Here is a 16,765-nt window from a genome sequence, read left to right as displayed (position 1 = left end):
GACCAGTTCCGCGCACTGCTCCCCTGGCAACATTCATGCTAGTGCCAGGTCAATAACCGATCAATCTTTCATCTTATTTAAAAAACAGAGATATAATATGCATTTAATTTCATTCAATAAATCAATTCCACATAACTTACCATCTCTTAGAAAATTAAGGAGACAGCAAACGTCAGACATGAAAAATTACATGAACGCAGTGTGATGCGCTGGAGAGGAACGAATGCACCATGGCAGTCAGGAGTTGTAATTTAAATGTACCACAAGAAGAAAAGCAAAACTACTGTAATTTATTGCTGTATCTATGCTTCCCAGTATAGCTATAATATTATAAGTAGCTACAAAGTGCCACCTTCTGGTTTAAAACTGTGCAACATCTTTATTTCTTTTTAAATGCCATTTTTTGGTGGACGTATAACAACGGCAGCAGTTACAAAATGTTGTCTGAGTACTTTTGAGAGCTCAAAACAAAGATCTGTGTATAGGCTGAATAAAAAGATGTTCAATTAATAGTGCACATAGTGTAACTTTAACAACATCTTTCATTGGAATTTTTGTGTAAACCTTAATAGAGATGTGACTCTCAGAGACCAAAAAGTAAAATATCTTTTCCTTTCACGGTTTACTGAGGTGGTCTGCATTCTCGCAAATGATTTACAAAATACAAGAAATGTTGCGTGTGGGTATTAGGCATAAAGTATTTCATTTTCTTACAGAAGGAGCAGCAGGAGGACAGGGGGCCTAGCAGACACCCTGTCACCACCTTTCCCAAGGACGGATGCCCCCAAGAATGGCAGTGGAAACCTGGCAGCAAGCCACCCTCACAATTCTTTTTGGTTGTTTTAAAATACAAGCACTTCCTGACATTTCCTTCCCCGGCCCATGAGCCCCACCCCCACTTGGCAGGATACAAACCCACGTCCTCTTGCTTAGTTTTCCCCTTAGAATTATTTACAGGATGCTTACAGATACGGTACAAACTAGTATGAAATTAACGATAGTTTGCATTTCCAGACACACTCCTGTGGTGAAATGAGCACACCACGCCAATTCCGAAGGCCGGTCCAAAGCTAAGGTGACTCAGAGGCATTTGCATCCGTGACCGCAGTGACAGGCTTCTTGCTGGCTGGGATGGATTCGCCGACTCTGTCCTCAACAGTGGCCGGGGCCTTGGGAGTGGCGGGCGTCACACCCATGGTGAGTGCGGACGCAGCATCTGCCCTTGCAGTGGTCGGGACAGGGTCGGAGGGTGGGCTGCCGGTGGGTGGGAGAGAGGACAGCAGCTCTGTGGAGCCTGCTGCGGAAGAGACCTCTGGAACCAAAGGGAATGACGGGAGGAACTCGGATGGCATGGGGAGAGATGCAAGGCCAGGTAAGTTTTGGGGAGGCAGGGAAGGAAGAGGTGGCAAACCTAGGACAAAAACGGCATAGATCACACATCCTCCCAGCACTAGAAGAGCAGCAGTCAGCATCACACGACTATTAATTTGCATTTCGTTAAGAAAACTGAAGCTGAGGAGAGACAATACAAATCACAACTTCTGATTATCCTCAGTTGGAGGCCAGGACAGAGTTAAATATTCACTGCAGGACCAGCTGGCCAGGAGGAAAGGTTCCCTCGTGTGACTCAGCCCAGAGCTCAGGGAGGAAATGATTCTCCCAGCCAGGATGGACAGGAGCCCACCCAGCCTGCGATGCAGCTACACGGAGTGCCCAGCAGGAGGACTCCACTCTCCCGGGCAAGCTGCAGGTGGATTTAAGCTGCCCTCTGGACAGACAAGAGGAAGAGGAGACACAGGGGCCAGGCCTCCTGTGAACGTTTCACAAGGGAGGGGCCTGCTGTGTACCCCCTGGCATTAGCCTCACCAGAAGTACTCAGCCATTATATCTATTTATAGTATAACTATTTATAGTACACTTGGCAGGTTTATTGTAATGATTTTAAAATGCAGATGAAGGGAAGGAGTATTACTTCTTTAAGAAACAAAGGAAAAGCAGGTTGTAAAACAGGTTTGCGGCAACCTGGGGCCTGGTGAAACCCTTAATGCTCTTAGAGTCTGTCAATCTGGGGAAAGGGCAGAGCCAGAAGCCAAGAATACAGGGCACAAAAGAAAAGACAAAGGGAGCACTGAGACAGTAAACATTAGTTTGAACTTATTGACTTCATTTGTTTTTTAACCCACTGCGCTGAAAAGCAAATGGGTAACGAATACGTGTAGATGATGAGTTTTACAACAGGGGCCGTTAGAAACGTGGCAATGTACACCACGGTGTAATAAGATCACTCGTTGACATCACTGATAGGCCAAATTCCTGAGATTAGCAATTAAAAGTCAGACCTGACTTGTGGCCATCTCAAAGCTAAAGATAATCTGGGCAATCATTAACCAGAAGAGCAGACTTGTGGGGACATTCTGCTGCTTCATTTTCATCAGTGCATAAAATCTGAGTGTAAACACTCTGAATATCTGTGAACTTAACTATTTGTAGCTAAAATCTCTCACAGTTTTTGTTATAAAAAATTTGTTAATAATGAAGAATATTTATCAAGCAGCAGGCCCAGCTAGCCTCAGCCACGCAAAACAGGTATCACTACTCCCCGGGTGGCAGCTGCCCAAAACATGAGGAGAATCACAGGGAGTTCATCTGCCTCCACTGAGTGGACTGCGCACACCTCCCATCCAACTGAGCCCAGCAAGGCCACGCCACTGCTCCTGATTCCTACAGCTGGCCTTTGTGGTGCTTGAGCTGTCAGGTGCAGGAGAGGAGAAAGCGGGCGGGGGGGGGGGGGGGGGGGGGGCGGGGCGGGGAGGCAGCCAGGCAGAGGAGCATCACAAAGACACTCCTCCTCCTCTTCTTTTTCAAGCTTTTTAAATAAAAAAGATTGATTTTTATTTGAAGCAGCTGAAATTTGTTAAACTGATCTGCCCTTGCCAGAAAAAGACTGAAATAGAGGACTGCCTTTCCTGGATAAAGCTTTTTATTAGACAGAGTCCTAGGAAGGCAAGATGGGCAACATACCCGGGTTCATGAGCTCTGGTAAGCTGACACCTGGCACGACGTGCGGGGCAGGGAGGTTGAGATTGGGGAGGGCAGGGAGGTTTGGCAGTCCTGCTGGTAAAGGCATCAGACCTGAAGAGAAGGCAGAGGACAAAAGATAAACCATCCAATCCTCGCATATTGAAGAAAATACTACCCACTTCAAAGTGAGAATACCAGAAGTCCACTTACCGTGCGTGTGGCAGTTTTGTATCGTAACAACAGTAACAATAACAAAATCTCTCCCAAGTGAAGCATCCTTCTATACCTAAGTGATTAGATGGCTAAGTGGGTAAGGGTTAAAACAAACACACACTTCTGAACCCGAAAGCAAGAATGATGCTGGCCTGTGTCTTGGAGAAGGGGCTGATTTATCTCAGCAAATATGGAACTGATTTTCTTTGATGGTTGAGGTTTACAGTCTCTCAGCTTTTTTTTTTTTTCTTTTTCCTTTTTAATTTCAGACTTACAGTTGCTAATTTATATGAGGAATCCCCATGTATATCTTTCACTCAAACTTCTCAAATGTTAACATTTTACCACACTTCCTTTATCATTCTGTGTGTGCACACATTTGGTTAATGGCTTAATATGTCTGTGTAATGACATCTTTAGCCATACAATTAAAGGCTCTCACAATGCAAGTATATTTGATCACTGAAATAATATCTGATCGTTATCTGCTGGATAAAGGGACTTGGTCTTCACAGTAAGTGAAATAAACAAAAATCTAACCTAACATTAGAGCTACTGAAGACTCAAGTAAGGACTGCTCTCCTCCACGACACAATGTCTTATTCACTAAACAATGACCAGAAAGCCCTGTGCTGAAGGACGGACAGTCTATATACTCCTTATTCCTGCCTCAGGCTGCACTGGGGGCAGGGAGGATGGTTGGCTGGGGTTAAGGAGCCCAAGGCTCAGCAGCTGACTAGCTGGTGACAGCAGTTCATTGCCACTTGGTCTCACTTATCACAAAGTTACAGCAGAGATAGAATGAGAGTAAAAGACATAAATAGTCACCCAAAGGTATAAATTTTTTTCACTGTTTTCTAAGATGCAAAATATCAGTAAAGCTATTGTTATTACATATATGTCTCCAGCTGCTTACCTGGTAATGTAGTAGCTGGGTTCATTGGCGGCACAGAAGTGAGGGACTGGTTTACTTGTGGTGGCAATAATGGTACTGTTGGTACACCTAAAATAAAAGCACAACCTTTTAAAAATTTCAGTTGATAAGGAATGAGCAGACTATCTCAGACAGTCTTCAGTCCCTTCCCTCCCGCCGTGGTCAGGTCTTCACTCAGTGTGACTTTAGTCAGTTGGTCTCTGGCTGCATCACTGCCACAGCTCATCCACCTGCTCTGCCCTTGGCCCTTCGCAATGGCTGTTAGCAGACCATGAGCCAAGAGGGCGGGGGGCTCTGCAAGCCCTCCGCAGCTAAGTAAAACCGGGTAAGAGTTTTACTCCTGACCTAAGCAGGGCTGGATTAGAAAACTGTTTTGGAAATTTGGAAATGGGACACAAGGATCCTAATCAGTCTCTATTGGGCTCCTGACCTAAAAGGCCACGTACACCTGGGGCTGCTGGGGGGCTATGTGCCCCATGAAACAGTGAATTCTGGTCTGTGAAAGAGAATGATGTACATGGCCTGAAAGAGACAGAAGAGCATGTGGACCTCCAGAGATGGGGAGAATGACCTGGCTTCCTGAATCTTCATTTCCTTTTGACCTTAGATTCTGGGACACTCCTTTGAAGTCTAGTACATTCCCACTTTTACTGCTGTTAGTTTGAGGAGGTCATGTTCTTTACATTCAAGTAACTCTTACGATACCACCTAATAAAGATTACCTATTAATGTTTACCACCTACTCATGTGGGAGGTTTTGCTGATGTCCAAACAACAGTAATACTGCACATGGATTCTAGATTTTGTCTTACAGAGATCTGCTTAAATATGGTAGCAAGAATGAATTGTGCCTAAAAGTCTGAAGCAACCATTTTCAGATAGCTTTTAAAATTTATTTAGTAGTGTACTTACTTTTTTGCAGAAATTGGAGCCATGCAAAAATAGAAGAGGGTTCTTTGTTTTATCAGATTCTCAAAGGGGTTGGATGGTTGGTTGGTGTGTTCAGTCTTTAAAGTTTGGGTGGGGGGCACCTACTGTATGTCAGACATTGTTCTAGGCACTGAGGAACTTTACAGCATAAAGAAAATAGAAATCACTACCTTCTGGAAATTTACATTATGATAAGGGGCAGAAAAAGAAAGGGAGACAGGAAGTGTGAGAGGGTCACATCGATTAATGTCATTTCAAAATGATATATTCATTTTCTGAAAATTTCTTAATCCAAAATTTTCAAATCTACAGAGGTTTTTTTTTAAACCACATACTTTAATGTTTCTACAGTTACTGTTTGGGCTACTTTGCAGCAATATAATTAAGGCAAAGACAGAAAAATAAATGCTTAACAAAAAGTGGTTTCTCACATGTTATAATGCTAGAACATTTGAGTGTTTTTAAATTTATTTACTCAAAGTGAAAATGCTGATTTCTTTCAGTCTCCTTTGAGCAATTTCTGCTTTATTTACGTCTCTGTCTTTTAATATTCAAGAAACCATTTCTCTACAGTGTAATAAGACCAGGGATCTCAGTGCATGTGCTTACATGACAATATAACTGTAATGTAATTAGGGAAGATTTAAAATGCCTCTCAAAAGAAACTGGAACTTGAAGAGAGATGTCAGCTATCTCCTAAAGCCAGAACACTTTGCACTGGAACACTTACTGTAAAGCCTGGTGAGAGTTATCAGACACAGATTGGATTGCTGTCTTGGAAAGTCTATTCAGGAATAAACTAAAAAACCATTTCTTGGGGGCTTCCCTGGTGGCGCAGTGGTTGAGAATCCGCCTGCCAATACAGGGGACACGGGTTCGAGCCCTGGTCTGGGAAGATCCCACACGCCACGGAGCAACTGGGCCCGTGAGCCACAACTACTGAGCCTGAGCGCCTGGAGCCTGTGCTCCGCAACAAGAGAGGCCGCGATAGTGAGAGGCCCGCGCACCGCGATGAAGAGTGGCCCCCACTTGCCACAACTAGAGAAAGCCCTCGCACAGAAACGAAGACCCAACACAGCCAAAAATAAATAAATAAATAAATTAATTAATTAATTAAAAAAAAAACCCATTTCTTACATCTGATGCGATGTAAGAAAAAAATCTTAATATCATAAAAAGAACTCAAACACTGCTTGAATGAAATAAACTTTAAAATCTCTTCCAAATGTATCCATGACTTGATACTGATGACATTAACATTTAATGTCATCTAGGAAATATTCTAAAACTGGACTGTGGTGATGATTGCACAACTCCATAAATTTACTAAAAATCATTGAATTCTATACTTGCAGTGAGTTAATTTTATGGTATGCGAATTATACCTCAATAAAGCTGGGAAAAAAACCCAGCAAAGAGCAGGGGGTAGGGAGGTAGGTTACCGTACTGATAACTGGTGATGCTGGGCGGTGGGGGCTGGTTGTACTACTTGTTACGCAAATGAATCTTTATTAATAGTCATCTACTTTTGAATATGTTTCAAGTTTTTAATTATAAAAAATAAAAAATTTAAATTTCATACATATCTTTGGGAAATAAAACAAAGACTCTGAAAAGGTCTGAGATTTGAACCTAGGGGACAAACTCCAGGGATCATACTGTTGACCTTAACTGCATCTTGATGGGCTGTTTTAAATCCATTCGAGAACAAAGTGGAATATGATCAAATTTGGAATATAAATATTAAAAAAAGAGCTCAAGAATAAAAGGCTATTAATGAAATAAAACTAAACAATGACACAGTATTTCATCCACTTAGTCAACATTAATTGAGTATATAATATACTCTTGGTATAAAGAAAGAAAACCAGAAAACAGGAGATTTAAAAAAAGGAAAGAATAATTCAAAAAGAGTCATGTACCACAATGTTCATTGCAGCTCTATTTACAATAGCCAGGACATGGAAGCAACCTAAGTGTCCATCAACAGATGAATGGATAAAGAAGATGTGGCAAATATATACAATGGAATATTACTCAGCCATAAAAAGAAAGGAAATTGAGTTATTTGTAGTGAGGTGGATGGACCTAGAGTCTGTCATACAGAGTGAAATAAGTCAGAAAAAGAAAAACAAATACCGTATGCTAACACATATATATGGAATCTAAAAAAAAAAAAAAAAATGGTTCTGAAGAACCTGGGGGCAGGACAGGAATAAAGATGCAGACATAGAGAAGGACTTGAGGACATGGGGAGGGGGAAGGATAAGCTGGAACAAAGTGAGAGAATGGCATGAACATATATACACTACCAAATGTAAAACAGATAGCTAGTGGGAAGCAGCCGCATAGCACAGGGAGATCAGCTCGGTGCTTTGTGACCACCTAGAGGGGTGGGATAGGGAGGGTGGGAGGGAGACGCAAGATGGGGGAGATATGGGGATGTATGTATATGTATAGCTGATTCACTTTGTTATAAAACAGAAACTAACACACCATTGTAAAGCAATTATACTCCAATAAAGATGTTAAAAATAAATAAATAAAGGAAAGGGAAAAATAAACTCTATCAACATACCAAGTTAAGAACTGTATCATGTGACCAAGCAATTCTAATTTCTGGGTATATAACCAAGAAAAATGAAAACATATGTCCATGCAAAAACTTGTACACAAATGTTCACAGCAGCATTATTCATAATAGCTAAGAAGTAGAAACAATCCAAATGTCTCTCAACCGATGAATGGATAAACAAAATGTGGCATATCCATGCAATGGAACATTATTTAGCCATAAAAAAAGATGAATTATTAATATATGCTATGACATGAATGAACCTGGATAACACTATTCTAAGGAAAAGAAGCCAGAGAGGAAGGTCACAGAAGACCACACATATTATATGAAATGTCTAGATTAGAAAGAGAAAGTAGATTAGTAATTGCCTAGGCCTGTGGGATTGGGGGAAAACAGGGAGTGACCGGGTACAAGGTGTTTTTTGGGGGTAATGAAATGTTCTAAATTGATTGAGGTGATGGTTGCAAAACCCACTAAATGGTATACTGTAAATGGGTAAATTGAATGCTATGTGAACTACATCTCCAGAAAGCTGTTGAAAAAAACCAAAACAAACAAACAAAAAAGGAGTATATTAGGTAGAACAAGGAGTACAGAAAAAGAGGAGATAGGCGTATGTCCCCTGAGCAAGACTGAGTCCCTAGGAAAGGAATGGTAAGCTGCTCACTTTTGTATCCCCAGTGTCTACTGCTTAGGGGATATGCAAACATTTGTTGAGTAAATAGAGCTATTAAACAGAAATTAAAGGTAGAATCCTGACTCTACAACAAGACAAGCCCAAGGTCTAAAATTGTCTGAGAAGAGGTTCAAATGCCTGTGATGATTTAGTACCAGCTTTCAGACAGGGCCTGTCAATGCAGAGCACGTTTACAGTTTTCAAAGTACACTGGCATCAACTTTTAAAATTCTACAGCTTGGGACAGATAACAATATCGTGTAAAACAAAGTAGACTGAAAACAGAATCTATTTTTCTGCACACCTGTACTGAGAACATTACTGACAGCTGGTGGAGTTGAGCTAATAGAAAGTCCAGACAGACTCTGTTCAATTTCTGTAGTTCCTGGTGATGACAAAGATGGGGGATTAACTGAGGACAGCTGGACCTTCCAAAAAAAAGAAAGAAAAAAGGAAAATTACTCAAATTTACTTAAAAGAGAATATAAATATTGGCTCTCACCGGTCCTACAGATACCTTTTTCGATCATGTACTGTCAAAAGTTTTCACCTGGCACTTTGGCTTTCAGACACTCCTTCCTAATTTTGATACGTGCCAAGGACCACGCACTGTAAACATCTCCCCCTCCTGTCACTTCCAGTCTTTTAACACATGGCATCTAGCCCATCATACACACTGTTCTAGCCACTTCGACACCAGGAGGAGATTCTCTCTCCTCCTTCCTAGCCAGCCAAAAAAGATTATACTCAACCCTTAAAGCACCACTGCTTTCTTCTTCTTTGAATTCTCAGCCAGTTTCGTGTTTTCAATTTTCAGTGCTCACGGAAGAAGTCAGCTGAAGTCTTAACACCAAGATAGATTCCTTAAAAGTTTCTTAAGATGTCTAACCTCATGAGTCCTCCTTACCTTTCCTCATCAATGAATGAATGTGGCAGCCAGATCTCTACCTTCTGGGAGCATGGGGTGGGGGTGGGAACGAATCTATATGGACTCTACAGATGGGTGGACAGGTGATTTCACCTCTGAATCCTCCAACTTATGCCAGCTCCAGTGCCCTCTGGCACATTCCAACATAACTTGTATTCTGGCCCTTCTCCCTAGCTGCCATTTCACCCTCTGGTCTTCTCAGACTGCCCATAGCGCCTCATCTGGGGCAGAGAGCACTGATTGGGGCAGCAGATATGGTAGCAGGAGTCTAAACATACAACAACACTGGTTCTGGTCATGAGCCAATGGTGGATGGGGGTGAGGAGAGGTTACACTTCCCCATAGCTCCCCTTCACTTCCTCTAGAATTGGGGATGGCCCAACCATGCACCATAAAATGACAGTGGCAGCAGCCCTTTCTTTACAACTGTAGCATTTTCTTTTTGAATGTTTGGTTTTTATTTAGTCATGCAGAAGCGTTAACTGGCCTGTAAGGCCTGCACAGGAAACATTTTAAAAGCCTATAAGCCTGCACAAATACCTCTTATTCTTTAAAAAGCCTCGCTTTGATCCTGTAATACTTCCCACACCCCTAGCTCTCTTTGTTTTCCCAGTCAAGTTTCTTGAAATAGGAAGGAGCAGCTATCATCACCTTATCACTCACCACTCACCCTCTATCTCCTGTAAGTTGGTATCTGCATCTCATCAAGCCTTAAGGTGCTCTAGCCCAGGACATGTTTTTTCACTCCTTCTCTCACCTGACTTCTCTGCAGTACCTCACATAGCTGCCTATGTCCCCTTTCCTGAAGCTCTGTTCTCTCCCTTTGGCCTTCTCCTGAGCTTCCTTTGTTGAATCCCCTTTCTCTGCCCATCCATTTAAACACTAGGGATGTTCAAGATTCTGGCCTCGGTCCTCTGACCCACCAAGGCCCAGTCCCTTGATGATTTTTATCAATGTTCATTGGATTAAATTACCCTCTCTCTGCTGATTCCCAAATCTGTATCTCTAGCCTTGCCCTCTTTCCTGAAATCTAGAACCAGAAAATATCCATTTGGATATCCTACAGGAACTTCAAATCCAACACTTCAATATTTAACTCATCATCTGCCCAGTCTCAAATAAGTGCTACCACCCCACACATCTACTCATTTGGGTGGAAAGTTATGGTATAATCAGGCAGTAAAGTTATCTTACCTCCATAAATCCATCTTTAAGAGGAGTAATAGGTGTACCAGTCATCTGTCCTGGAAGAGAAATTTTCTTTCCTTCTTCAAATGGGCGTGTAGGTATTCGATGCAAATAACCATATCCAATGCCACATCCTAGGCTATGAAGATATTTTTTTCTTAAAGTTATTGTTATCAATCACAGCTTGAATTTTTGAGGTTTTGAAACAGAAAAACAAATCTCCATTCTTTTAAATACTGTCATCTTATCAAAAGTCTCCTCTGATAATCCTTTATTAAATAGCACCCTTCTCTCCACCACAGACACTAACCGTACTCTCCTTTATTTTTCTTCAAGTATTTATCACCATCCAACACATTGCATATTTATTTGTTTATTTTGTCTCTCCCAATAAAATGGTAAGGTCCTTGAAGGCAGAGACCTTGTTATGTTTACTGCCTTAACAGTTCCTGGCACATGGCAGACACTAAGTAATTATTTGCTCAATGAATGACATATAGCCTTTCCACTGAAGAGCTCCAAGCACTTTTGTATGTTGATGTCATTTACACAACCTATAGGTCTATTTCAGAACCTGACACATATCAATCCAAATTAATCCAGATTCCTTCTAATGCATCCTCCCAATGCCACCAGAGATATCTTTCTAATAAGATACAATCACTTTCCAGAGTGATCTTCCCATAGTCTGTTGTCTTCTTTCCAGAGTCTGTTGTCTTCCCAACATTCCCTTTTCCTTCTTCCCTTTGGAGAACTACTCCTCTGCCGTTCTGTGGAGCACGGGTGGGACTGTCAAGCAGGGGGCCTGTCCTGCCCAAAACAAGGAGTGGCTCATGACCAGAGCCAGGCCAATTTACCTCTCTTGCCCAGGGCTGCAAATCTTGGAAGTGACAGAAAAAACCAAAATGGCTTTATCCCTTCAGTAGAAAGTGATGAAATTGCCAATTAGTTCTTCCTTTCTAAATCCCTAAAGGTGTCTGAGTCCTGTCCTTTCCCATTCTGAGTCTTTGATTATATGAGTGACTCCGTAGCTATAAATTCATGTCTGCTGCAGCTGGTTTCTACTATTTGGAACCAAAGAACCCTCACTGTTACAATATTATAGAACTAACACTGCCCGAAGTATATCCAAATTTCCAGACCACGGTATTTAAGGCTTTTCACAACCAGGTTCCAACTTATGTTTCCATCACAACTGCTTTTATTTTCCAAACTACTTGCACTTTCTGAGTAGGACATGCACAGGTATCACTGTGCCTCTCTCCTGCCAGGGCATCTGTTATTTCCATGGGTACTACTACCACCAAAAGCTGGGAGAGCAGGCAGTGGCCAACTTCGGCTCTTCCTTATCCAAATCTGATTTCATAAGAATGCTTCATATTAAAAAATTACTTGTTCCCTCTTCTCTCACTTTTCCTCCCTTATACCATCAAGCTGCAAATTTTACTGAACTGGATCTCAGATAGATTTAGAGGAAGAAAGAAAGATTAAATAATTTATACTGATCAATACAAGCCTTTCAGAGGTAGCTACATTTAAAAACAAGGTGCTTATTAATCAAAAGAACTAAGTGGTGGTAGAGAAGGCACTTGAGGCAAGAGGGAGACCTCCATAAATTTAAAGACAGCCCAAGAATGAAGCTAAGAAAAATGTGCTGTAATGAAAGCAATGTGGTCAGCCTCTGAGGAAGGAATGAAAACCAGAGGCACACATATGCCAAATGGGGAAGGACTCAGGAAAGTGGTCTGTATGGGCCTGTCTAAAGCAACGGCTGATCAGTGGTACTAAACCATGTCAATAGGAAAAATGTCTTCCATAGAAAAGGAATAACTGCTAAAGTCTAGAAAAGAAGGGCTCCAAGAACAAGAATGTAGCAGTGTTTAGTCAACAGAATTAAAAATTAATGAACTAGTAATGTTCTTTGCTGTTGAACTTCACCATCTAGAATCTCTTCCTTAGACTTTCATTTCATGCTCACCAAGCAATCTTGTGGTAGTAATAGGATCTAAGTATTATTCTAACTGGAGAGGGGGTATTTTTCTATTGTAAACTGAAAATTTGCCACTCTAATGAAGACAGAAGCTTCTTTGCAAATTTAGTTTATATGAGGCAGTCCCTCTGAAATGAAATCAACTTTGAATACCTTAAGAAGATCATCTTTCTGTGTGTTTACAAACCTGGACAAAGGACAATGATAACTTGGTCAAGTATGGCCCCCAGACAGGCCACATTTTCTATCTCATTTTCTCAAATTGCAACAAGTTAGCATTCTGGTGACAATATACATTTAGCTGTAGAACCTCAGGTAGTGTGGGTAAAGGTACTGTGAGCAAACAGGCTTTCTCCGTCTGCATCAACTAAGTCATCCTTTTCCCAGCAAGTGCTGGAACTTTTATAAAACACTGGTAGAAGTTTCCAAACTCCAGGCTTTCCTATAATTCTGGTTTACACTCAACAATTCCTCAAATTAAAAAAGGTTCTTAGAACTTTCAAAATAATGAAAAATTTCAATTTAAATAGTAGACAGAAGACCTAAAGATACCATGTTAAGTCATCATGCTTTGCTTTGGTCTGGCCTTTTGAAATTAGGGAACTGACTTGATGAACAGTCCCAGAAAACTGATTTTATAAAGTTTGCTTTTCTGCTTGGCTTGATCCTCTTTCTAAATTGCTTTTTATTGTTGTTGCAATTTTGTCTAACTTTTGGTTAAAATCAGCCTGTCCATTTCTAAAAGGTAACAGTTCCCACAAAGTGCTAAGAAATTTCCCCAGCAGCTAGAGAAAGTTATACTGTATTGTCCCACTGCTGAGGAGGGAATTTTGGGAAAATAAAATAAAACTGAAAACTATTTTACTAAAATAACAAAACAAAAAAGTTTGTTAGTTCTTAGATCAGAAAAAAAAGGACTGGGTATGTGTACCATGCTCACTAAATATGTGCTTTAAAAAATGAATTATTGGATTCAATATTCTAGGTCAGCTCTTTCCTTTTCTCAAGAGAAGTCTTACAATAAACCAATAACTTGTTTCAAAATAAAAACAATGTTTACAACATATCTGACTGGTAAATTTAAGTAGTCATAACTTAGTCTAAAAAATGACCTTACCTGCCTTCTCCACCCCATGCAGAATTTGGTGTAATAATCACTTCTCGACAGTTATCAGTGTCTGTATTATACACATAAAGTTTCAATGGTTTTGCTTCATGTGTTTCAATAAGGCTGAACAGATCTTCGGACTGCAAAAGCATTACAGGAGAAAAATGTTTTTGTTACTGAACTTTAAAATAGTAGGTCTCGAACCTGACTAATATCTAAAACAACAAAAACCTAAAACAAACAAACAAAAAACACACCTAAAACAACAAGAACGAAAAAAACTACACACACAAAAACCAGATTCTGGGCCCTGCTGCTAGACATAAAAATCATTTCTTAAAACCAATACTCCAAACGAGGTTTAATTCAATATTTTACCTATCTACACAACGCAAGGCCTCATGTCCAGTTCTGTAAGACCTAGTCAGCAATTTTAGTAAAAGTCTTCTATACCCAAATTCTACATATTCTGCTTACTATCCATTATTAAGACCTGGTTCTCTGGGCACCTTATTTTTTCTCTCATTTGTGATTTAGCAATATATACCTCCAACTAGCTAACAGACAAGGAAAAGGATCCAACTAATACAGCTAAGCCAATTTTGTTACCTTAGAAAGGGGAAGAGAAAAGGAAATCAATAATCAAGATGAGGATTCGATTTAATCTTGAGGTACAAGAGATTTCTAACATATACCATACACAAAATCTGTGCAATTGCCAGAGTGTATGTTTTTCCTCACAGCTGTACCTAGTAAGACACCTCCCAGATTTCTGTTTAACACCCTGGAGCGTAAGCTATCTTGATCAGCAAAGACCTAAATTTCAACTTTAAATGTAAAGTGTGCAAATATACTTCTGAACTTAACCATTAATGAGAAAATGTTAAATAATTGTTAGTATTAATAAACAAACGAATTACCTCATTCATGACCATATCTGCTCCAATGATATAATCACTGTGAGGTCTAAGACCTGCCAGTGCTGCAGGAGAATTTGATTCCACTTCCTAGGATGACAGAAAAACAACCTCTCCATCAAATTATTGCATATAAAATAATCTTCCAAATTGTATAGTTCAGTCCTTAATTATAGTAATTTAACCCCCCCTATATTTTTCTTGTTAGAGATGTCAGATCAGAAACTATAGGATATATATATATATTTAATCTCCCAAGCATTAAACAACCCACAATATTTAATAAATATTTAAAACATTTCTGTAGCTATTTGCTTTATTTTATTTTTAAATATTTATTTATTTATTTGGCTGCGCCAGGTCTTAGTTGCAGCACTTGGGATTTTTGTTGCGGCATGTGGGATCTTTAGTTGCAGCACGTGGGATCTAGCTCCCTGACCAGGGATCGAACCCGGGCCCCCCGCATTGGGAGTGCAGAGTCTTAACCACTGGACCACCAGGGAAGTTCCTGTAGCTATTTGCTTTAAAATACCTTCTTCTAATGGATAAATCATTAGAAAAATAGTTCTTAGGCATCATATTTGCTTCTCTTCCTCAAGTTCTTTTTCTTTTTTATTAATCCATATTTTAAAAGCAATCAATTCTGATTTTCAGAAACTAAAAATAGCCTAATAATACTCCTACAATCTCACCAAATTGGAAACAACCACTATTAAAACACCTTTCTACACTGTTTCTTAAACTGCAAGTAACAGTTCACAGTTGATACCTACCAACACATGCCAAACGTTTTCATTTGCCCCATCAAAGCTGCAGAAACGAATGCTCACTCCCAACAAGCCCTGGCCACCCCACATGTTACTTGGTGTGACTGAGGTCTCTCGCAGCTCCAGTGTTTTACTACTGTAGATAAGCATTTTTACAGGCTTTTCAACATTTGCTTTCAGTAGATCCTTAAGAGTATCATTGTCTTTATTCTGTAAACACATAGAAATTTTTCTTAATAAAAAACATTTACTTAACAGTAAAAATCTAATGTTAATTATCTAACCTTAAGCATCCCATGGCCCTATTGGAATAATATTATTAACATAAATAAAACATTCAATAGGTGGAGGTTTCATTAACATTCAAATACTCCTCAAAATAAAAGAATGTCAAGAAATTAAGAACTTATGTTAGTGTAACAGAGCAGGACCCTATGGGGCCTTCCTGGGACAGGCGTTTCCCCCTACCCTCTGCTGTACTACCTCTCTGAAGTACCCGGATAATAGTATCTCATGCATATTTCCTGAGTTTTTCAAATGCTAAAAACCACCACCAAAAGGAAGAAATTAACTACCTGAAGATCATGAGCAGGTAGCCTCCAGACCTACTGGCGCCTAAGGATTGATCACCATTAACCAGAGAATTGTGCATGAGCTGATCACATATCCTGGGACACCCCTCCCCTCACCTTGCCTTTAAAAATGCTTTGTTGAAACCCTTCAGGGAGTTCGGGTTTTTCTGAACATGAGCCACCCATTCTCCTTGCTTGGCCCTGCAATAAACCTTTCTCTGCTCCAGACTCTGACATTTCGGTACTGTCTGGCCCCACTGTGCGTCAGGCACATGAACTTCTGTTCAAGTAACATTAGCAACAACTCCATAGCTGACTATGGAATTACAGAATTTGCAAGACTACATTATTTGAAATGATCCGGGGCTTCAATGATAAAAAACCAAAATACTCCACAAGAAGACATATTACTAACAGAGTTGGTTATGACTTTGATTTTAAAAATCTAAAACATTTGCTAGAGTTGAAGTTTAATTTTGGACTCTACTCCTACATATACACTTTATTTATTACAAACTGGCAGGAAAAGAAAACGGAAACAGTATGTTAAATATTTCATTACATAAATGAATAAAGGCCATTACGTAGGTGATGTTGGTAGTAATGAACAAAAACTTAAGACTGTTGTGAAAAAATAAACCAACCAAGCAGCCATTGTTATAAGAATTTCCTTTACTGAAATTATAGTTTCCTTCCTATTGGACTTTACTACATGTAAACTGAAAGCAACTTATAAAAGGTGGTTTTAATTGTGCACTTCTGGAACACATCTCTGTATAGTTTTGTAACATTATTTCTATTGATATATCAGGGAATTGAGCAACAAGAAAACTGACAAGTTACTTGAGAATGAGTCTTTACTAATCCATTTGTCAATAACCTACAAAAGTCTGACATCTTTGAAAAAGCAACAAAACCACGTCTTTCTACTTAAAAAAATTAA

At 40.0% G+C, this 16,765-nt stretch overlaps 1 protein-coding gene across 1 annotated transcript in view; it reads right to left on the bottom strand.

Moving 5' to 3' along the window:
* Positions 1-270: 270 nt before the first annotated feature.
* GORASP2 (golgi reassembly stacking protein 2) overlaps positions 271-16,765 on the bottom strand; it is a 29,124-nt gene continuing 12,629 nt past the window's right edge. Inside the window, exons 3-10 of the mRNA XM_082465460.1 lie at positions 15,257-15,460; positions 14,487-14,573; positions 13,576-13,706; positions 10,475-10,607; positions 8,657-8,780; positions 4,151-4,237; positions 3,022-3,132; positions 271-1,411 (exon numbers count right to left, since the gene is read on the bottom strand). Coding sequence (XP_082321586.1) covers positions 1,071-1,411; positions 3,022-3,132; positions 4,151-4,237; positions 8,657-8,780; positions 10,475-10,607; positions 13,576-13,706; positions 14,487-14,573; positions 15,257-15,460 — 1,218 coding nt within the window. The 3' untranslated portion in view covers positions 271-1,070. The remainder of the gene's footprint in view (positions 1,412-3,021; positions 3,133-4,150; positions 4,238-8,656; positions 8,781-10,474; positions 10,608-13,575; positions 13,707-14,486; positions 14,574-15,256; positions 15,461-16,765) is intronic.

This window comes from Balaenoptera physalus, assembly GCF_965194825.1.
Source record: "Balaenoptera physalus genome assembly, chromosome: 6".
Lineage (NCBI taxonomy): Eukaryota > Metazoa > Chordata > Mammalia > Artiodactyla > Balaenopteridae > Balaenoptera > Balaenoptera physalus.
Note: the sequence above shows the minus strand (reverse complement) of the source record. Positions and strands in the feature narration are given on the sequence as shown.